Consider the following 24,298-nt stretch of genomic DNA (forward strand, 5'->3'; position numbering starts at 1 on the left):
CTTAGCTGTGTGCCAAAATGGAGGGCTTCTTTTGGCTTGAGTTCTATGCCCAATTGTCTCCAACGGGCATCTTTTGCTCCTTTATTCACATTCTTAATATAAAAAATGTATTAAACAGATAGAACCTTCAGCAGATTGATGGCAAACATAAAACCCACCCTTCCCTCACACTAAATGGTGGCTTAATTATCAGGCACTTTAGTGAAACTTGGCTGCTTTAGAACTGGATGGTTGTTAACAATACCTATTGTTTCAGTAGCAGAATATCTATTGAAGTGATAAGGAGTTGAAATAAGGTGTGAAAGCTGTCAAGCTGCTCTTTTGTTTGGAATTACAATTGCATAGACAAAAGGCAACAGGAAGCCCAGTATGAGAGGGATAAGGCATGAATGGACTTCCCTGCTCTTTATCAGAATAGAGGTTATTTGAAATGGCATCAGAAATAGCAGGCTTGAAAACTCCAGCTGAAATGATAATGGAAAAAAAATACAATTCCGCATTTATTTGGGCTGAGAAATGCTTTAAGCCCTTTCAAATTCCTGGCTGCTAAACTGGGAGGGGGAAAAATACACACAGCTTTCTTTGGTAGCATTTTAAATAAATTGCTTATAGTTTTCCATAGACTGTGTATCTCTGTAATGCAAATGTAATCGATGGCCTGAAAATCTGAATCCAATGGATTCCAGTAGCCACCATCTGCTTGTCCTTGCAATGCATGCTAAGAATTCCGCAAAGTAGCTGTTCTTTCTAGGATTTGACAATGTGTCATCAGTAATGGGAATACTGACACATACATCCATATTGGTCTTTCTGCTGATAGGACATCATTCTCTGAAAACTCATGCTACTGGGACAATGTTTTGAGATAAAAAAGTGAAGAGAGATGATTGGCCTCAGAATTGGGGGGGGGGGAGAATATCAACAACACAAAAAACTGATCTGCATGGAGCATATCCTTGTATAAAGTCTTTTTCTGACCATTTGATTCCTCTCTCAGCAGTCATTCTTAATGCATAAGTAAATTGAGAAAATACAAACTGTCATATTTATTGCTATGCAAGAAAATAAAATCAGTAATTATGGCAAAGGCAATGATTTATTTTCCTAAGATCTTAGAATTTAGAGCTAGAAAAGACTTCAAAGGTTCATCAGTATAAACTTCTTATTTTACAAATGAGGAAATTAAGGCCAAGAGAGTTGAAGTAATTTAAAAGACAATATAGGGGCAGCTAGGTGGCATGGTGGATAGAGCACCAGCCTTGAATTCAGGAGTACCTGAGTTCAAATCCAGCCTCAGACACTTAACACTTACTAGCTGTGTGACCCTGGGCAAGTCACTTAACCCCAATTGCCTCAGTGAAAAAAAAAAAAGGCAATATATATTTTTTTAGTTGCAGGAGCACCCTGTGAATTTTCCATTTTCAATGGCTTTAGCATTCTTGGTAGCATTTTAGTTCTTTTCTCTGAATTGTTATTCTGAAATCATTTCAGTTTCCCCCTTCTTTCTCTTTTCAGATGTACAACAAATGGCAATTGATTGGCTCACTGGAAACTTTTATTTTGTGGACCATGTCAGTGACAGGATTTTTGTATGTAATCACAATGGATCTGTGTGTGTTACCTTGATAGACCTGGAGCTTCACAACCCCAAAGCAGTAGCTGTTGATCCAGTATCAGGGTAAGATAATCTGGTATTTTTTGTTTGTTTGTTTTTTATTTTTCCATGTTTGATGTTGAATAAATGCTTCCAGGAAAAGGAAATCAAGAGTCTGGAAGACATTTGCTTTACATTTTTCCTCTCCCAATTTTCTCAGTCCACTTGGTTGGCATAAAAATAGGCCTTACCTGACATTTTCTGCTAATTAGCTCATTAAACTTCTTTAATGCTTACTAATTTGACAAGGGTATAGTTATGCAAAGTATGAATAACACATCTATTTTATTTGGAAGATTGGAAAAATCAATATTTACATTTTTTATTTCATAAACATATTAACATTTTGGGTAGGGACCTGAGTATTTGGGAAAAGGTATTGTTGCCAATGATGTAGGTACATTACTTTTCTTGGAGAAATGCTTATCTTTTCAGGTGTAAATTACAGTAAGGATTTTGAAAACAAAGTTTTATCCTTGTTATTGTTTTATGAGTCTCCAGGCAGTTCAGTCTGAAATGTCTGATGGAACACATCCTAAATTGCCATAAGCCTTCATTCAATAAATGGGAAAATATTTACTGAAGAAACAGCTGTCATCCATATGTGGACTTTTGTCACTCTTTACTTAAAGTCTGATTGAATATTAAGATGCATCATCACAATGGGTCTGATTTTGACAGAAACAGCTTGCGAGCCAGGACTTTGCTAGGAAGTCTGTATAATATAATTCCTGAATATAGCTGTATTTGTATTTGCAGCAGATGGTAAACTTGACTCAATCTGACTACAGAGATGTTTCAGAAGACATTAGTAAGAGAAGTTGTATTTAAACTGATTTGTTTGGGTTGTTGGGTAAAGCTAGTAAGAAAGAAATGGAAATTTTCAGATGTGCTAACAGGGATCCTTTTCGGCATCTCTAGTTAGAAATGTATTTGCTTGCATGTTCTTCCTGAGGCGTGTGAGTTGAATTTTAAATTCATGATTAAACAATTGTGTTTTGTCAAAGATAGTAGTTTTATTTTGTTTTGTTTAGTCTCCTTCAAAACAAAGAAACATAGACCCTTTTGAAAAAGAAATGCCAATCTGTAATGTGATATACATTAACAGTACCACCCCCACCCCCATTGAATAACAACATATTTCATGTTTTCAGGCTTCCCATTTTTCCCTGTCGTTATATGAAAGACCCATATTTTGTCATTTTGTCAAAGGAATTTGGAACCTCACATTGTTTGCACTTATTCTCTGCAGGATTCCTTTGGGCCTAGTAGCTGTTTAAATGTAATTCTGTCATGTATCATTTATCACAATAGGTTCTTGGGAATTTTTTGTTTGAATTTGCCATGTCTCTCAGGCACAATTTTTCAATTACAGAATTGTCGAAATTAGGGATAGAAAAGCCCTGTTTTCGTACATTGGCCCACCCTTAAGAGAGTGGCAGGATCGTTCTCTACAGCTCATTCTGGAATCATTTCTTGTTTCCCCTTTCACTTCAGGCAGTAAGAAGAGAAGGAAGCCATGGAACCTTTTATAGTGAGAGTGATGGAATGCAGTGCAGGGTCAACTATGCTAGAGGAAGCAAGCAGAGTCCTGGGCTCCTTGCCTACTTTGGTGACATTATTCAGTCTTGTGACTTTTCTGTTCCTTAGTTTCCTCATCTGCAAAATGAGAAGCTTCAAGTTTTCAGATGAAGTAATCAGAGCTGTCTATAGCCATATTTAAAAAATGCTCTAACTCTATTAATTGGAGAAAAGCAAACTAAAACAATTCCGGGGTACTATCTTGAATAGATTGGATTCACTAATAGAACAAAAGAGGAAAATGGCAAACATTGTAGGGGACATGGCGAAAAATAAAACATTAATGCATGGTTGGTGGAGTTGTGAACTGATTTGGTCATTTTGAGGGACAATGTTGAACTATGCCCAAAGAACTATAAAATCATACATACTCTTTGACCTAACAATACCACTAATAGGCCTGTATCTAAAAGGAGATAAAATTTAAAAAAGGAAAAGGGCCTATAGATACAAAAATATTTACAGCAGCTCTTTTCTGGTGGCAAAGAATTAGACATTGAGGGGATGCCCATCAATTGGGGAATGGCTGAACAAATTGTGATATGGAATGCTATTGTGTTGTAAGAAATGATGAGCAGGATACATTCAGGAAAAAAAAAACAACAAGGCAAATCTTTTACAAGAAGGTTTTTCCAACCGTCCTTAATTCTGTGCTTCCCCTTTGTTAATTATTTCCTATTTGACCTGTATATAGCTTGCTTTGTATATATTTGTATGCATGATGTCACACAAATTAGATTGTAAGCTCCTTGAGCTCCTTGAGGGAAGGCACTGTCTTTTGCCTCTTTTTGTATCCACAGTGCTTAGACATATAGTGCCTGGCTTGGTGCCTGGCATATCGTAGACTGTTAATAAATATTAATTGATGGATTAATTCCTTCTCCAGAGAGACAGGAGAAATGATTGATTGTCCCCTATAACCATACTCTCTTTTATGTATAGTGATCTACAGCAATGCTCTCTCTGCCTTATTTTCTGTGCAAAAAAAAGCAGCCACATGCACAGAGAGTGAGCAACTGAAAATAGAGTGATAGGCATTTATCCAAGCTGGTATAGACCTTCAACCAATAAGTGTATCTTGTCTGATCAGTGGGCATGTATCTCTGATTTTATTTATTGAAAAGCTTCTTCCAACAATGCAAATCACAACCCATCCATGGCAGCTCATCCTGTACAACCCTTGTTCATGTTCTTCAATAAATTTGCCATGGGAGGAAGGGTGTTGGGGAGGGTTGGGGATGAGGGATTGGAGAGATCCTTTATCCTGAATTTGAGATGATTTCAGTGGACTACTCTGGTTGTCTGTCTATTATTCCTTGCTCTAGACACACAACCAGTCCATTTTTTCCTATCATATAATCCATTAATGACATCTTTTACTACCATCTAATCCCCAATAAAACCTTTTCCTCATTATCTTATTGTGGTTAAATGAAAGCCTATGCCAGCGAAATACAAATTCTAGCAGGTCCTACCAAATTAGAAAGATCTCATAATAAAGATGCATTTTATTAGGAGTTTGATGCATGGAGTTGGAAGGACTGTTGACCCTGACAAAGTTATAGATCTTTAAAGTATTGCATTAAGAAATCCTTAATAACACTGAGAGAGTTGTATCTTTGAGTTAATCAGATCAGAATGATTGTGCCTTTTTTTTTTTTATTTGGTTTGTGGGAGGTGGGGGATGTATGGTAAGAGAGAGGGAAGGAATGATAACCATTTTCAACTATTTCAAAAACCATTATATGGAAGAAGGAATTGACTTGTTCTGCCTGATTCTACAAGGCAGAAATAGGAACAATGTATGGATACTATGATATAAAGGAAAACATTTGCTAAAATAGCTTGAGCTGTACAAAAGTGGAATGGGTGGTTTTGGTAGGACATGGGCCTTGAGCCTCTTCTTTTTTTTTGTTTTTTTGTTTCCAATATAAGGATTTTATATGTAAGTTTTAACTCCTATATTAGGCTTCATCCCTTCATCAGGTTCTTTTGTGTGCCCAGTCTTCCTTTAATCATGAAAAAGAATATCATTTCTGTGTTCTCTGGGCTCTATGGCCTCTAGGCACTGTCCAAGAAAAAGTATTTACTCTAGCAGGCTCCATTTGACATCAGACAGGGACGTTACTTTATCATTATTTACACCAGGTTGATCTTAGTGCCCACTTTGAAGTCTTATGTCAAATCAGAAGTCCCACTGCCATAGAGAAATATTGTTTGAGTACCTTTCTGGCCATGCCTAAAGGGCAGTTCTCAATTTGATTGGTCCTATACAGGTCTGTTCCATGAAAGAGAGGAAGTTCCAGGGGAGATAGTGCTCTTCTTGCTCCAATTATCACTTCAGGAATATTGAGAGAGACTAGATCCTTCACTTTTGTGTTTAAATATTTTTAGGCTACCACTAATTGCCTTTTTATTCATATTTATAAATTTAGACATAATTAAAGAAGGATATCAGATATAACTTTTGTTTTTGTTTATAAGGCTTTATTTTGAATATGATGCTATTTTTCAAACATTTTATACACATTGGAAAATTATATGAACATTTTTAGGTCATTTTAGAAATATTAAATTATCACTTTAGTTTTTTGGATGATTTTCAGGTGGCATGAAATCTACCAAACCATTGGCTGGGAATAACTTATACACTGACAGAATCTTGCTTCTTTATGTTTTAAAATGAATTTAAATTTATACATACGTATAGCTTTTACTTTTCTTCACATATATGCATGATCAAAATAAAAGAGCTATCAAAGAATGATTTTAGGTCTCTAAATAAGCAATCAAGTTTACTCAGGTCTGACTTATCTATAAACACCAACAAGAAAGCCAAAAATATATTGATAACATCATGTTTCATAATGCAAGCACATAAATACATATATAAAAGCAAATAATTCCCCAAAGAGTGATTTCTTTGAAATGTCCAAAGGAAATAAATGGGCAAGGCACCACATACTATTTTAAAGAATTTAGATGAATCTTTTACTCTAAACAAAGGAAAGGAAAAAAAAATTAAAAACAATAAAATAAGTACTTGATACTGTCCTCTTAAACATTAGGAGGTTTAGTAAACAACATAAATTCAAGATCTTACTATGAGTCACATAATCAGATTCAATTGCTCCTCCCCCCAGGCTATTTAACTTTTATGCTGAGTTATGTTGTTTGTTGGTGTTTGTTTGTTTTTTTTTTCTCTTGGTAACAGCAGAATTGTGCAGGATATTGAACTCAGATGGATATTTTCCCTTGAAGTAGATAGCTAATGGTTTGACTTGAGAATAATTGGACTGGCTTTAGGGCTTAGAGTGGATACTTTCTCCTCTAAAGACATTTTTCAATTGTTCTTCCCTACCCCCATATACCTTGCCTTTAGCAAGGGAAGATAAAGGTTTAGAACATTAGAGTCTTATTTTGGTCTTACTGAAGTATTGACCTTTGTAGGTACATAAGCTTAGAAATGATCATTTGGTAATTAAATCATTACTGGTCAAAGTATTCCCATTGGCATGTACTAGACATAATATTTTTAAAAAGAAGAACAATATTTTAAAAACTGGCATTTCCTTTGGCCCATGTGGTATCATTCACTTGTCCTTTCAAGACATATTTATTTTGTCCCCACCATTTCCAAGGTACTAGGTTAAGCAGTGTAGGAAATATCAAATTAATACATTATACCCTGCCCCAGTCTTCAAGGAGCTTATATTTGAGAAAAGATCAGAGATTGGAAGGTCCAAGGTATGTTTGTGAAACTGTAAATAGTACAGGCTGATTGAAACACAGGGGAGAAGAGGGAGATTACACCTGAGTCTTGACTGACAAACTAAGGATATACAACTATCTTCTTACCTAGAATCACCTCTAATAGCATTGTTTTCCACAGTTGTAAACTGAGATTTGGATTAAAAGGTCTCTAAGGTTTAACTCTAAAACTTATTTTGCTAGGTTTGTGTTAGGTGGAGAGGCAGCATAAGCTTTTTAGCACAAAAAAGTCATGTTTAATATAATCCATATTTTCATTTTTATCAATAATCTGGTTATGGTTGAGAGAACTGATGAAAATGGGGAGATATTGGAGGCAGTGTCTCAATTGAGACCAATATGAAGGACATCAAAATAGTTCAGGGATGATATAATAAGGTTCTGAACTAGAATAGTGGCAGTGCGAATGAAAAGAATCGAATAGGTGCAAAAGACATTTCAAAAGGAAGCTCATTTTAATTGATCTACTAGGTCTACTAGGGGCCTAAAATAAGAGGCCAACACTTTTTGAGGACCCAGTACATTATATTCTTTCCTTCCTTCTAGGTTTCTGAAGTACCTTGAGGTACTCTTTCCATCAACTCAAGTCTCCAAAGATTGTCTACTCCTCTTTTTAGCCACTAGTCCCTAGTACACTAGTTTCATTTAAATTTTGCAAAGGAATATTGACTCCAAAGATATAAAAAGAACAAATATACAAACATTTTCCCCAATACCTTGGGAACATAATCCCCTATAGATCAACTCATTCTCTTGTTAGGAGAGGAAGATTAGGCTCACTGTTTACGTTTGTTTGGTGGTTGTTGTTGTTTTTTTGAAGGGGCAGTGCAATGAGGGTTAAGTGACTTGCCCAGGGACACACAGCTAATGAGGGTCAAATGTCTGAGGTCAGTTTTTCTCTTTTTTTTTTTCTTTGCAGGGCAATTGGGGTTAAGTGACTTGCCCAGGGTCACACAGCTAGTAAGTGTTAAGTGTCTGAGGCTGGATTTGAACTCGGGTACTCCTGAATCCAGGGCCAGTGCTCTATCCACTTCACCACCTAGCTGCCCCTGAGGTCAGTTTTGTACTCAGGTCCTCCTAACTCCAGGGCTGGTGCTCTATCCACTGCGCCATCTAGTTGCCCCTGGATCACAGTTTAGATAAGTTCCTACATAGCATTCATCTGCCAACTTCAAATTCAAACCCCTCTTAGGTACCCTGACTGTTGTTTTTTGTTTTGTTTTGTTTTTGGTTTTTGGTGATGCAATTGGGGTTAAGTGACTTACCCAGGGTTGCATAGCTGGTAAGTGTTAAGTGTCTGAGGCCAGATTTGAACTCAGGTACTCCTGAATCCAGGGCCGGTGCTTTATCCACTGCGCCATCTAGCTGCCCCCCTGACTGTTGTTTATGAAAGCTTTCTTGCTGGATTGGATGCAGCATCCAGCTTGGAATTTTTGACTCTGAAATCTTCATGGCTTGAGGTCCTTCATTGGAGCTTCCTTTCCCTGCACCTAGAATGAAAAAGGACAAACAAATAAAACCAAAACCCCAATCCAGGACCATTGTCTCCCTAGAGCAGGTTCCAAGCATGTCCCATATGGGTGATGCCAATGTACTTAGTCTGAGTATTCACCAAACATCACAATAGGAGGGACTTGGTGATTTCTGAACATTTGAAGGCTGTTCCCCAGTAAACACATGTAGTGAATGCTTAAAAACTGTGCATTAATAACAATGACATAGTGAAAATAATGTGACAGAAATCCTTAATCCTAAAAAAGGGATAATAAAATGTAAAATGTTAATCGAATATGGATTTTATAAAACTGAGAGGCTAAAGGATAATATTTAAGATAATATATCTGGAGGTAGGAAGAAATTTAGAGGTCATGTAGGGCCTAGCTTCTTAAACTATGGGCTGCAAGCTCATGTGGGTGCAGAACTGAATGTGGGGGTCATGAAAAAATTGACAACATTAAAAGATTATGTATACTTATTTTATATACCTGTATACCTGGGGTCACATAAAAATTGCTTGGGGGAACAGGGCTTGTGAGTGGGAAAAGTTTAAGAAGCCCTGATCTAGGCATATTTTTAGATGAGAAAACTGAGACCTTCTGAGGTAAAGTGCCTTGCCTAAGATCATGCCAGTCATAGGAGAAAAAATAAGGAATCAGACTCAAGTTCTGTGACTCCAACTTGCTCCCTTTTCTCACTGTGCCACACTGAAAAATAAAAACAGACATAAGACATTAATCTTCTTATTGTCCAGAAATCTAGCATAATGGAAGAGGAAGGCCTAGTGAGCATTTACTAGAATAATTGATTGTTACAGTTTGAAAAAAGGATTAGTATGTAAAAAAAAATACTTTTAGATGCTATATTCCAGTAGATTCTAAGTAGACTCTTAAATGATCAAAATTAAAATACTCAAACTTTTATGAACAGTTTGATAATGCACATAATTAAAGATGTTTGGAGAGAGGGATGCACTAAAATCATACCTGATTTTCCTTTATATCTATTTTTTCTTGAAATTATTTCATGTATTAGAATCCATTTATCAGGTAATTTAATAATACACAATACAAAGAAAACAATTTTTAAGTGCACTGCATTGAAATGAAATTCTATTAGGATGAATAACAGTGAATACCTACTGCTCAAATAATTTGCTTTCTTTTGCATTCCACTAAGATAAAAGCCAAAAGAATGATTGTCTTCAAAACTAAAAACGTATTTTCTAAAAATAATGCTATTTAAATCAAATCTAGTTAGTACCATTGGGCATTTTTCTAGGTACAAGACACTACCTCCAATACTAAGAAGAAATCTTCTTTAAACTTGAATGTTAGCTATAGGGATTTAGAGGAAATGGTCCCAAGAAAGTATAAAGTAGGAGGTTAAATATCCTCCTCATATCATTGTAAGAGTATAAACTTTAGTACTGTGTGATAAATTATACTATGAGATCTTCCTGGAAAGCATCTCTCCTTAGATTCATATAGTGTTTGTCCGTCAAAGGTGCATTTATCTGTGTTAAATGGATTTCTCTTCTACAGTTGACCATTTTGCAAGCTATCCCCAGTATAAAATCCACATTTCTCTAGTAATCATCATTTTTTTCCTCTCGTTTACCAGACTTCTAAAACAGCTCTAGTTCAGCAAACAGATCAGTTACTCAGTGAGTATGTTGAACTAACTTTTCTTTTTCTTCTAATTGCTCCTTCATCCAGTCTTTCCTTTCTCTAGCCCATCCTCAAATCATAAGTTTAACCATACTATAGAAACTCAAGAAACTTCACTGGCTCTTAATTTCCTTTAGAATAAATTACAAGCTTCTCTGTCATAATTTTAAAGCCCTTCAGTGTCTGGGTGCAGTTTATCTTTCCAGAATAATTACTTCGTCTCCCCACCCTTCCCCATACTGTATGTTTTGGCCACAGTGGCCTACTTCTTGGTATTTATACAAGACATTCTATCTCCAGCTCCATGAATTTCACAGTATATCATCCACACCTGAAATGCATAGGCCTTCTTCAGCCTCCATCTTTTGAAACTTCTTGGAGGCTTAGACCAACTTCAATGTCTTCAAGAGACTGATTAACCTTGGACAAAAGCAGTTTGCAGAGAGGGTGGAAGTAAGCTCAGTGTGTCCTCTGACAAAGTTTGAAAGGATGCTAGTCTTTTCCTCTTCATCCCTTAACCATTAACCTATTATTCTATTCCCCTTCCCTCTCCCAGGGCCTGCCTTATTCCTATTACCTGCGTGAGAGCTGGGGAGGGGCGGTGCAGGGGGGAGGAGGTAGGTGGGTTGTGCCTGTGCACAAAGCATGAGGAGGATAATCTCCACACCACCTAAGAAATGATGTGCGGCATACTCCTATGTTAATGCTTAGAGAATAGCCCCAGCAGCCTTGTCCTAATTTCAGTTCTGTGTCTATTGCAGCCTGGGAATGATCTAAAAAAAGAAAGGGAGGTTTCTAAGCCTACCTACTTATAAATTGCATGTAGAAAAAGAATGTGTTTGGGGACCTAAGAGTTTTTCTAAGCAGCTGCAGTAAGATAGGACCATGACTTCTCAAGAGTTTTGTAAATATGTGTTTATCAGAGCAACCCCACCAAAAATTGTTGGGGGGTTTTAAGTCTTATATGCTGATATCTAGGAATACCACCTTTACACATACTTAAAAGTAAATGTTCCAGGACCATACCACCTTTACACATACTTAAAAATAAATGTTCCAGGACCATAATCATATGAGTCATTGGTAACTTTGCCCATCTGGAGATACTTGGTCTACTAGGGGAAGGATTTTTATGTGACAGATAATTATTTCTGGAGCATACTCTATATTTCACCAGAATACTATGAACACTCTGTGAGCCTAATTCTCTCCTTTGCCTAAGTTATTTTCAATATAAATTAAGAACCTTTTGAAAGCATCATTAACTCTCTTTTAAGGCCACCTAGATGCTACTTGAGAGTATTAATGTAGCTTCCAATGGTACCTAACTTAGAAGGACACAGGAATAATTGTGCTTAATGCTTCCTATCTTTTGTGTAATAAACAAAAGAACTCATTTTCTCAGTCTGTTCCTGTTCTTTGTAAGTTGAACATGTGGAAGACACAGTAACTAAAGCTTCAAGGATTCATTCAGTACATTACTTTTTCAGTGCCATATAAAAAGGAGGTACTAGGAGTTACAGAAAACTCTATCTACCCCCTCTCCATACCCACTGCACCATTTTTTTTTTTTTTTGTAAATCAGGAAGGACTTTTGGTTCTTATTCATTCTTCTGACCTTTTTTTCTTTCAGAGAAAGAGAGGCAGGTAGACAGACAGACAGACAGACAGAGACAGAGACAGAGACAGAGGGAGACAAAGAAATAAATATCTTACTACGTGCCAGGAATGGTGCAAAGTACTGGGGACACAAATCCAAGCAGCAGGCAAGTTCCTGCCCTCAAGGAACTTATATTCTAAGGGGGAAGACAGACAGGACATGGAGAGCAAGCCTGGGTGCCAGTCAAAGTAAAACTTATCAATCAGATCTAAAAGACCCAAAGGTGGAAAAAATGATCCCCTTTTCATTATAGTCAAGGTTTGGGGGGAAATAATTCTAAGAAGCCACAGGGCCACAGGCCCTTTATATTCTTGTAGCAGATTTTAGTTTGATTCAAGCATAACTGAGAGCAAGAATGCTATGAAACAGAACAACAACAACAAACCCAAAGCAAACAAAAGAGAGTAAATAGCATGAAAAATTGCTTAGAGAGTGCCTCAGTTTTCACAATCTATTAGGAATTGCTATTTGCATTATGAAAGAGACCTCTTTCTGCTTGCCATTATAGGAATTTTAGGCATAGGGTCTGGATAACAATTAAAGTAATAATAAAAATAACAGGTGACATTTATATATAGCACTTTAAAGTTTAAAAATCACTTTACATATCACATTTGTGTCTTGTAGCTACTTTGTAAGGCAGGCAATATAGGTTTTATTCCCATTTTAAGATCAGAAAAATAAGAATAAGAGAGGTCAAGTGATTTATCCATAGTTACCCAGAAAATTAAGTCAACTAGGAATTATTAAGCACCTACTATGTTCCAGTCACTGTGATAAGCAGTGGGGATACAAAGGAAGACAAAAAATAGCCTAGCCCTCATAGTCTAACAGAGGAGAAAACATACTAACAGTTATGTTTGAACAAAACAAATACAGGATAAATTGAAGGTGGTCTCAGAGTAAAGGTACTGAAATTACAAAGGATTAGGACAATTTCCTCGCAGAAAATGGGGCTATAGTTGAGATTTGAAGGAAACCAAGGAAGCTAGAAGGCAGAGATGAGAAAGGAGAGGATTTCTAGCATAGCAGACATCCACTGAAATCCCCCAGAGTTGGAAGATGAGGTTTTCTGTGTGGTGAAGAACAAGGAGTCCAGGGTCACTAGATTTTCAAATTTATATTTGTATCCCTAACTTCCTCAGAGCCTCAGGCTTTCAGGCCTACATTCCAAGCCAGGGGAACAGGACCTGGAAGGCAAGAGTGAGACCAGAGAGAGAGGGCAAGAAAAGAGTCATAGAGAGAGCAAAAGAGGCTGACTCTGGTGTCACCAAGGGTTTTATCTTCCTTAGGTAGAGGCAGATCACCATACACTGATCTAAACAAATTGTTTAAAATCATTCAGTTCCATTTGATATGGGGGAAAATGGGGTACGGGTTGGGGTTCTTAGGAATTCCTCTTTAAAGAATTACACCCTCTTGCACACAAAAGTAGTTAGAATAAGGTGGTAGTTTATTTAGGAGCAAGGGAAGGGAAGGGTGGGGGGAGGGAAACCATGGACTTCTCATGGGGAAATTGGCACAAAGCACATGGCTCAGAGGTGCCAAATCTCCTCAAACAGGAGAATGGCAGGTACTTTTATAGAAGACTGATGGGGGGAGGGGTCACCATTTGGCTGTGGAAAGTTCCTTTAGTAAGGGAGGACCATCCCCCACTGGTGGTAGCTGGGGGAATTGGGTGAGGAGTGGAGGACCATGCCCCACTGGTAGTGACTAGAGGAACTGGGTGAGGGGTGGCTACAGATCCCTCTTCAGAACACAAAGGCCACAGCCACACCCATATTTATCTCCCCAGGGTAAGGGAGACCAGAATGAAGGGTAGGAATCCGAAGCTAGCTCAGTCTGATTTGCTTCAGCTTATCTCTCTAGGCTTTATCTGTCTTCTGGCTTAGTTTCTCAAAGAAGAAGGTTCCTTGATGTGCCCCAGAGAACTTCTGGGGTGCTCTGCACCCCATGACACATTGATTGACATGACTTGAGGGTGGTCTAGAGAGGGTAAATTCCTGCATCTAGGTGTGTTTCTTCCCCTGGCTAAACAAAATAATCAGTCTGCATTTCCTTTATTCACCTGGGCTCATCCCAGGCAAAAACTAAACTTTCTGGGGTAAGGGGGAGGACTGATGTCAGGATCTTTCCTAGAAATCCATTATTATTCATTATTTTTTTCACAGTTTGTAGGTTAGTTTGTAGAGAGTAGGAAAGCAGTAAGCATACAGAGTGCAATTTTGAAAATTAGCGAGATGGATGAGTGACAAGGGAGGGGGTGATCTACTGGAAAATATGAGATAGAATGGGATCACTTGTTCCCCTAAAGGAGTTTCTTGCCTTGGCAAGAAGCACCACCTTATTAGGTGAGGTAGGGGTAAAGGAGAAGTGAGTATCAGAAGACATATGCCTGATAGAAGATAAGGAACATGGAATAAGATGTAGGTCTGAGAATTGCCTATATTTTTTAATATGAGACAAGGTTCTCAGCTGAGCAGGTGGGAAGAGGGGAAGCTGTGGGAAGTTTGAGGAGGGATCAGAAGTGTTATAAAACCCAGTGTGATGGTGAATCAAATAGAGAAGTGTAAAAGGATTGTCTTGCACAGTGAGGGCCCTCTTCAGATTATGAAACAAACATATAGTGGACTGAGTTATAAGAGGTTTGTGATTTTCTCCAGATTTATTCAGCAGTGCATGAATAGGAGCAAAGGCAGTTGGATGATGATGGGAGTTGTCTAAAGATGAGGGTTGACAAAATAAGGTCTTCAATAGGATAAAGGAGAAAGGGACTTGAGAGAAGATGAGAGTGTAGAATTGATCTAGTTTACTGAGAGGTCAAGTTGGGGAAGGGAAGAGAATATAACCAACCTTTGTTGAAGACCTGGTAACAAACTGAGGGATGCAGAGATTAGAGGTTATGGTGAGGATAAAGATGGAGTTTGTAGTTGAAAGGCAGGAGGGGAAGTAAAATGACAGCAGATTGTAATAAGATTTAGGGATTTTAGAGTTTGCATACATAGATGTGGAACACCTGTGAGTGGTGGCAAGATCAATGGTGTGACGTGTTTAGTTGTGGTGAGTGTGGTGAGGTGGAAGAATGGGTTATGGAAAATTATTAAACTGAGGAATTTGGGACCTTAGAGCATTTTAGGGAGTATCAATATATATATGACCCTAGTATTAATGTAGGAGTTGAGAGAGGAAAAACTGTGAGTCAGACACTAAACTCATGGAAGAAGGAATGCAAGTGGTCTGTAGACAACCTGGAGGTCTGTAGACAACAACTACTGGAATCACGATTGAGTGAAAAACATGGATTGAAAGAAATTCAAAAGTGGACAAGTTTCCTGAGTACTGGTGGTAAGGGGAGACCCTGGAAGTAGCATTAGGAAGCAAGGTATAATCGAAGTCTTTCACTATGGGTTGTGTCAGTGTTTGAACTCAGATATTCCTGCCTTCAAGCTCAGCATGCTAAGCAATATCAGCTCATATGGTGAAAATTTCCTAAGAAAGAAAAAATTCCATAGCTTGTATTGTATCAAAGAGTAAGACCAGTGTTCTATAATGCATTTTTTTTTTTTTGGTAATTTCCAGTACAGCGACACAGCCAACTTATACATCTAAACTCCATTCTGTTAACTAATACAATTGTCATATCTTTATAATTGTACTTTATATGCCTTGGGTTAGAGTTATTTTGTACAATTTGATAGTTTTCTATACATATGGTATGCTCTCTACTAGACTATAAGCTCTAAGCAGGCAGAGGTTGTATCTGATTCTTCTGCGTATCCCCAACAGTGCTTTTTCAGGTAGCAGGATAAGATAGCGACTGAGGCTGGGCCTGTGATTTCCTTGATATAGGGAGTACCCCATTAGTGAAACTCCCTTTACCAATGTAAGTTGGTATTTTCTCTGAATTATATGTTATATTAAAGAGTTGCTTAGAGCACTGAGAGTTTACAGTAACTTGTCTAGTCATCACACAGTCAGTATGTTTCAGAAACAGGAATTGAATCAAGATCACTAATCTCGATCTACAGTACTCAGCTGCTTCTTATATAGCAAGTTATATATAATATATAATACATACACATACATATATACACATGTGTTTGTGTGTGTATATATGTATGTGTGCACGTATATATATGTGAAAAAAAATTCATGAATGAATGATTTTTTTCTAACTTGCTATCTTGGTGTACCAGTGCCTAGTCCTTGCATATTTTCTTTTCCTTTTCTCCACTGACAATCTGAATTGCAGCTTTTTACCCAGGACTCCAGAGGTCAAACTTTTATACCTCCCTAGTGATTTTGTTTGATTGTTAAATAGTTAAATGTTATGTACTGTGCACTTTACTGCTTCAAAGTAAGAGTGTCATTTTCTCCCTAACACTAGTTAGACTAGAAGCCACCACTGCACTTTCTAGCAGATGGAAAGCAATCTTGTTTTAATGCATGCTATTTGCAATGGATACAAGCTGTCACATACTTCTGGTAAAAGAGTATGCTGAATCAGACATTTATTTTAACATCAATTGTTGAAGTATATAAGAGCCCATCCAGATGAGAGTATGCCACATCACCCAATTTTATAGAATTTGGATCATATTACTTTCAACATATAAATATTCTTTTAAAAAGTACCTTGACTTTAAATAGCTATGTAAACTAGTTTTCTTTATAATAGCTCCTCCAACATATATGTTTAATGCCTGTTTCTTGGCAACTTTAAATTCATATATGAATAAGTGACAGCCATATGATGCTTTAAAGTTTGAAAATATATCATATTACATTGAATTATATTACATTAAATGATATTGCATTATTTATTATGTTATACATATATTTTATTGCCTCATACATTTGTATATATTAACTCCCTTGAGACTTTGTCATTATAGTCTCATTAAGTAGTTTTTATTTCTATTGTACAGGTATGGAAACTAACTCAGAATGGTTAAATGGCTTGCCCATGGTCACTTAGCTACAAAGTGTCAGAGATGGGATTTGAATTCTGATCGTTTTATACAATCCATTAAGCTACCTCTCAATAAGAATCAAATAAATGTGCTAACTCACAGTTGAACCAAAAAAATTAGTGAAGAAATCATAATGTTCACTGATGAACAGAGGAATAAATCATGTATTAAGCAATTACTATGTGCAGAGCACTGTGCTAGACATGGGGATTACAAATGGATAAGACTTTTCCTGCTCTCATGGAGCTCACATTCTAAAAGGGGGAGACAGCATATGTGGAAAGCAGTATATTTAATTGCATGCTATACTTCTCAGAGGATTCTTTTTAGGTCTTCTCATGAATAACACAATCTGGTTAACACCTATATTGAGGGGACATCAAAGCAGAAATAAATCCCATTTCTTTTCTAAAATAAATTGTTACTGATATTTTGTTACAGCCCTATCATTCCCCATCATTTTCCTCTTTCCAAGAGTCAACCCTTATGGAGAGCAAGAGAGAGTGAGAGAGCAAGAGAGCGAGTGAGCAAGAGAGAGAGAGAGAGAGAGAGAGAGAGAGAGAGAGAGAGAGAGAGAGAGAGAGAGAGAGAGAGAGAGAAAGAGAGAGAGATTCATTAAAACCAATCAACCTCATTTGCCCAGCATTTTCTGCCAAGTTCCACACCTCAGCTGTTTTTTTTGTTGTTGTTGTTATCACATATCAATGTTAATATACCTCAACATAATGCTAGTTCTTTCTTATTACTTCAAAGAATGCAACAGTATTATTAATCATTTGTGAATATATTGGAATCATAGTATTCGGAGATGTAAGTGGCCTGATATACTCTCAGGTCCAACTATGTTGTTTTATATCTGAGGAAACTGGGAGACATACATAGTTCATACATAGGCTCAGATACTTACTAGATGACCTAGGCAAGTCATGTAAGCCTTACTTTCCTCAACTGTAGAATGGAGATAATAATAATACCCACCTCCCAGGTTTGTTGTGAGTAAAAAATGAGATATTTGTAAAAAGCAGGAAAACTATTCTTTGTGAGTTCAAATCTGGCCTCAGACACTTCCTTTCCATGGATGAATATTTCCCTCTTAGCCCATCTATTATGGTTCCCATCACTGTCTCCATTGCCATCCAAATTATTCCAGTAGTTGATACCCTTATGCTCAAGTGGAGAAGATACCAGCTTCCTTTTGATGTCTCACAAATGAACACAAATAGGAGCTCGCTCCATCTCAAGTACAGATTATCCTCAGAGGCCCTGCATTCAAAGGTTGTGAGTTAGCCTTATGCTTTGAACCCATCAGGAAAGAGATACATGAGGATGAGGATTTCCCCTGTAGTATATCCATGGTAGCCTAGCAGCCAATTAAATGAATCCTCATGAGAGGAAAAAAAGGGCCCCTTTGTTATGCCTCCCCCAATGGAGTGCTACTCTCATACATTCATAAGAAACATATTTTAAAGACTGACCCATATTGTAAGTATGTAAATTTTAGTGTACTTTATTGTGAGCCCTTCAGGAATAGGGACCATTTATTTCATTGTTTTTCTAATTCCTCACAGAACCAAGTTGAGTACTCCCTAAAGTCTGATTGCTTAATAAATGTTCTTACTTGAATAACTGACATTTTTATACTAATAAAATATCACAGTTCTTCAGAACTAATTTAATAGAATTTCCTTTTTTAAAAGATGACTTTGCTAAGCCCAAAGGCAATGAATGATTGTCTTGGTATTGCATAGAGTCTGAAGCATAACTAAGAAGACCAAGAATGTTGTAAATCTAGTTGACAGAGATATGTTGACCTGTTACTCTCTGACTTGGTCACTGGGATATTGCTAATGACTATATTACCTTGCTGAGTATTTCAAACATCATCATGTGTAGTTTTAAGTTACTACATAATAGTTATTTGTTTTAAATTAATAAAGTATTTTATTTTTTCCGTTACATGTAAAGATAGTTCTCAACTTTTGTTTATAAAAGCTTTAAAATTTCAGATTTTTCTCCCTCCCTCCCTTCCCTCCCCCCTCCCCTAGACAGCAGGTAATCTGATATAGGTTATATATATACACACATAATAACATTAATCCTATTTCTGCATTAGTCATGTTATAAGAGAAAAAAATCAGAGCAATGATGGAAAACCTCAAAATAGAAAAAAACCAACAGCATCAAAAACAAAAGAAATAGTATGGTTCATTTAGCATCTATACTCTGCAGTTCTTTTTTTTTTTTCCTGGATTTGGAGATCCTCTTCCATCACGAGTTCCCTGGAACTCTTCTGTGCCATTACATTGGTGAGAAGAATATAGTCCATCACAGTAGATAGATCAACACTCAATGTTGATGTTACTGTGTACAATGTTCTTCTAGTTCTGCTCATCTCACTCATCATCAGCCCACGCAAGACCCTCCAGGTTTCTCTGAACCCCTCCTGCTCATATTTTCTTATAGCACAATAGTATTCCATTGTATTCATATACCACAACTTGTCCAGCCATTCCCCAATTGATGGGCATCCCCTCAACTTCCAATTCTTTGCCACCATGTAAAGAGCAGCTATAAATATTTTTGTACATGTGGGTCCCTTTCCCCCTTCCATGATCTTGTTGGGAAAAAGACCCAAAAGTGGTATTGCTGGGTCAAAGGGTATGCACAGCTTTATTGCCCTTTGGGCATAATTCCAAATTGCTCTCTAGAATGGCTGGATCAGTTCACAGCTCCACCAACAATGGATTAGTGTTCCAATTTTCCCACAGTTTCTCCAACATTTATTATTTTCCTTTTTTGTCATTTTAGCCAATCTGATAGGTGTCAGGTGGTACCTCAGAGTTGTTTTTATTTGCATCTCTCTAATCATTAGAGATTTAGAGCATTTTTTCATATGGGAATAGATAGCTTTGGTTTCTTCATCAGAAAACTGCCTGTTCATATCCTTTGACCATTTCTCAATTGGGGAATGACTTGGGTTCTTATAAATTTGATTTAGTTCCCTATATATTTTAGAGATGAGGCCTTTATCAGAAGCACTGGCCTCAAAAATTGTTTCCCAGTTTTCTGCCTCCCTTCTAATTTTGGATGCATTGCTTCTGTTTGTACAAAAATTTTTTAATTTAATGTAATCAAAATCATCCACTTTGCATTTTATAATATACTCTATCTCTTGTTTGGTCAAAACCTGTTTTCCTTTCCAAAGATCTGATAGGTAGACTATTCCTTTCTCTCCTAATTTACCTATGGTATCACCTCTTATGTCTAAATCGTGTATCCATTTTGACCTTATTTTAGTCTAAGGTGTAAGATGTTGTTCTATGCCTAATTTCTGCCATACTATCTTCCAGTTTTCCCAGCAGTTTTTGTCAAATACTGAGTTCCTATCCCAGAAGCTGGAGTCTTTGGGTTTATAAAACACTACATTACTAGTGTCATTTACTACTGCATTTCCTGAGCCTAGCCTATTCCATTGATCTACCACTCTATATAATAGTTAATTTTTATTGCCTCTTTAATCATGAGTAGTTTTCCATATACTGCCACTTCCTGACAATTAATTGATGTAGAATAGGAATGTTATGCTCTTTAAAAACTGGAAAAAATAAAATATAATTCAATTTGGAAAAAAAATTGTCAATTTAGTAGGTAGAACACTCTGCCATAGAGAGTCCCTTCTATAGAAATACCATTTTTCTTCCTTCCCTGGGCCCCTAAATCCTGCTCACCAAAGAGGGAACAAATTTTTTTTCTACTAGTTGCCTCATTGGGTAATAGAAAGCAACTTTCTTTTTGTGGCTAATAATAGCATTGTCACAAAGTTGACAAAACTCCAATGAGATATGATAAGTGCAAGAAAATATACTTTCTAAATGGTAATGGAGTCTAAGAACAAATCACTATCTAGCTATTATTCTTTTAATTTAATGTTGTAGGAATTATTGAATAGATAGATAATATAATTACTTTTGTAATTGAACAAAACATTGAGAAATAAGCCTGTCTTATTTAACTTAAAACATTCTTTTGATAGCTCTAGCTATAGTCAAGATGGTATATTTGATATATACTTCATCCTTTTGTTTCTTCCACAAGATCTTTAGAAGAGCATCTCAAAAGACTTAAAATAATGGTCAGTCATTAAAAAGCAGGTAGGTGCACAGTGGATAGTATTCTGTACTTGGGGTCAGAAAGACTCTTCTTTGTGAGTTCAAATCTGGCCTCAGACACAATGTCTGTGTGACCCTAGGCAAGTCACTTAAGCTTATTTGCTTCAGTCTCCTCATATATAAAGTAGGTTGAAGAAGGAAATGGCAGTATCTTTGTCAAGAAAGCCCCAAGTAGGGCCATGAAGAGTCAGACACAACTGAAATGGTTAACTAACAAGATATTAAAGCTTCAGTTATTAAAACCTAAAACTGCACTAAGACTTTTAGAACATCTTGTATTTTGAAAATCTTTTATTCCATGCAGTTTGGAGCCTAGGAATATTAATTACATTCACATCTATTAAAATTATGTTAAACACCTATTAAGATCAATATTCTTAAATTTTTATGAATCAATGTTAGGTCCAGGTGATTGGGTCAAGTTTATTTGTAAAGTTTAGTTCAGTGCTTCATTATAGGTTATTCATTGTATTCTCAAAGATAATTTGGGGACTGTATTTGGAGACTATACTTGTATTATGGAGATTTGTCATTTGTTAAGTTTATGAAGGCTTCTGATGTATGATTCTGGCCACTTGATTTTATCTTCCTACAGTTTTGGTTGGGGCAGCATGGTGGTACAGTGGATAGAGCACTATCCCTGGAGTTAGGGACCTAAGCTCAAATCTCACCTCAGACACTTACTAGCCCTGGGCAAGTCACTTAGCCTCAATTGCCTTCAAACATCCAAAGTCATCTCCAGTTGTCCTGATATATAGATATGTATGTATGTCTATATATATCCAGACCTTTCAAAGCACTCCATCACTTAAATCCAAGTCACTGTTAAGTCATAACATCACCCTGAAGTCACGGTCCTCTTCAAGAATGAAGGACAAGCAAAAACAACAGCCATATTCTTGCCTAATCTATGTTGATTAATAAATTAGGCTCTCTCTCAAAATGTCTGGATTGCTTTGGGTCAATTGTTGTTGTATTCATAGTACCTCTTTATATGGCTGGCCCAATGGCTCAAAATTCCAAGGTTTACCGCCTCTTTGATAAAATTATTAAATTTTAGAAGTATGGTTTCAACCCCCCCATCTTAAAATTTCCTAGAATTGACAACAGCAATCAATTTTTATCATACTTTTATTCTTAGGGTACTTTTGTGCCTTGGTACTATAATCTTCATTCTCTCTCCCAAATTGAGAATTTATAATTGTTGATGATATACAATACATGAGTAATATCTAGCATCTGAAAATCAATTACTATATGGCTATTCTTGGAAATAAATAAAATCCAATCCTGACATTTCTTGACCCTCCTATCATACAAATAATTGATTGAGTAAATTGTTAACAGTAATATAATAAAAAACCCCACATACCCACCACTACTAAAATAAGCCACTTCTGCCAATAAATGATTTGGTTGGACCATTAATTCCTTTATGGACTTTTGATATTCTTATCTAACTCTGATCTCTACCATTTCCTTCTGCAGTCTTGCAAAGCTTGACTGATTCCCTAACTCAGAATATGAGCTTTCTAAATATCACCACACACCCATCCCAATTTGAATCAAATCTCTTATAGTATTTTCTTTTTAAAACTTCTGTCTCATTTCTTATCTTGTAAAAGGGAGATTTTTACTTAAATACAACTTAAAAACATTTCCAGAATTCTTCTGGAATATATATTCTCTATGACTATATAACTAAATTGTTAATAAAGTTTTGTTATGACTCAATTGACACTTTGCATTATTTATTTTTTTAGGGGAAAGAAGGGAGGATGGATGATTAGTTGGGTGATTAGAGCATAGTGATAATGATGTTAAAGGCAGGGATTTGATCCTAAGGTATGACTAGTTAGCTTTGCTTCTTTTTGAATGACAAAATGTATCATTATTGGTGGTTTACCATTTTTGAATTGTGCTGTTCTAAAAAGAGAGCCTGGGGGAGGGTGTCTTCATCTCCAATGTATCATATCTATATCTATATCTCCTATATATCTTATTTGTACATAGTTTGCAGTTGTCTCTATAATTAGAATGTAGTTTTTATAGCATGGACTGGTTTTTTTTTTTCCTTCTTATTTTGCAGTGCCTGGGACATAGTAGTTTTTTTTTTTTTTGGTTTTTGTTTTTTTATAAATGCTTGTGGGCTTGGTTTATTGATAGTAGCAATTCTCTTTCTTTCTTTCCTTCTTTCTTTCCTTCTTTCTTTCTTTCTTTCTTTCTTTCTTTCTTTCTTTCTTTCTTTCTTTCTTTCTTTCTTTCTTTCTTTCTTTCTTTCTTTCTTTCTTTCTTTCTTTCTTTCTTTCTTTCTTTCTTTCTTTTTTGCAGGGCAATGAGGGTCAAGTGACTAGCCCAGGGTCACACAGATAGTAAGTGTCAAGTGTCTGAGCTTGGATTTTAATTCAGGTCCTCCTGAATCCAAGGCCAGTGCTTTATCTACTGTGCCACCTAGCTGCCCCATGGCCAAATGACCATTGAGTGGTAACATTAGTCTTTTGTGCAAAGGAATTGTTATTGGTATGATATTTTCCCTATAAAAAAGTAAAAAAAAAATTGGTAAAATTTATCATCAAAGTTGCTGCCAATTCTCTACAAATTTGGAGATTTCCTTGACTTTTTTTGGAGTATACCAAACTATATTAAATTACATTAAAATATTCCATATTTAGGTATCCCGAACACATAATTTGTGGTCTAAACAGCTTTCTGTGAATGGTATTTTATGCTTCAGTGACAAAAACCTCCTTTTACCAAGTGTTTAATTCATAGGAACTTCATGTACTGTTTTTCATGGTTACAGCTCTACTCTCTATTTTTCCAGTCATGGTAAATCAGAATGTAGTTTAGCCACTTAGTATTTATTCACTTTGGCTTGGGAAACACTAGTTTCTTTGCTTCCAGTGACTTCCTTTATTATTTCTTCCTCTGTTTGCTCTTTCCTATGGAGTACTTTTCAAAATACTGGAAAGAAAACTTTCAAAGTAAAGGGTAAGAAAGACAGGATATTGTAGATGGTTATTTGACTGCTTTGACTTTTGCTGGCTATTCTATACCTTATATGCTGATGCTTTCCCAGAAAATAAAGCTCACAATAGTGTTCTGCACAATGTTATAGTACCTGATAGGAAAATGATGGGTCTATCATATATTATGAATAGTTTTGAAAGTACTTCAGTTTTTCCCATGATGGATATGAAGAAAAAATGAGAACAGACATATTGGAAAATAAATTAGCAATCAGAAGTAATGGAGAAACTAAATCTGTGTTTTACAATAATTTATCGGCTGTCCAGTATTGGCAATGGGAGACAGTTAGTTGC

At 36.4% G+C, this 24,298-nt stretch overlaps 1 protein-coding gene across 1 annotated transcript in view; it reads left to right on the top strand.

Moving 5' to 3' along the window:
• The window catches only part of LRP1B (LDL receptor related protein 1B), a 2,279,180-nt gene that overhangs the window by 1,049,668 nt on the left and 1,205,214 nt on the right, over window positions 1-24,298 (top strand). Inside the window, 1 exon segment of the mRNA XM_043994810.1 lies at window positions 1,516-1,678. Coding sequence (XP_043850745.1) covers window positions 1,516-1,678 — 163 coding nt within the window.

This window comes from Dromiciops gliroides, chromosome 3 (assembly GCF_019393635.1).
Source record: "Dromiciops gliroides isolate mDroGli1 chromosome 3, mDroGli1.pri, whole genome shotgun sequence".
NCBI lineage: Eukaryota > Metazoa > Chordata > Mammalia > Microbiotheria > Microbiotheriidae > Dromiciops > Dromiciops gliroides.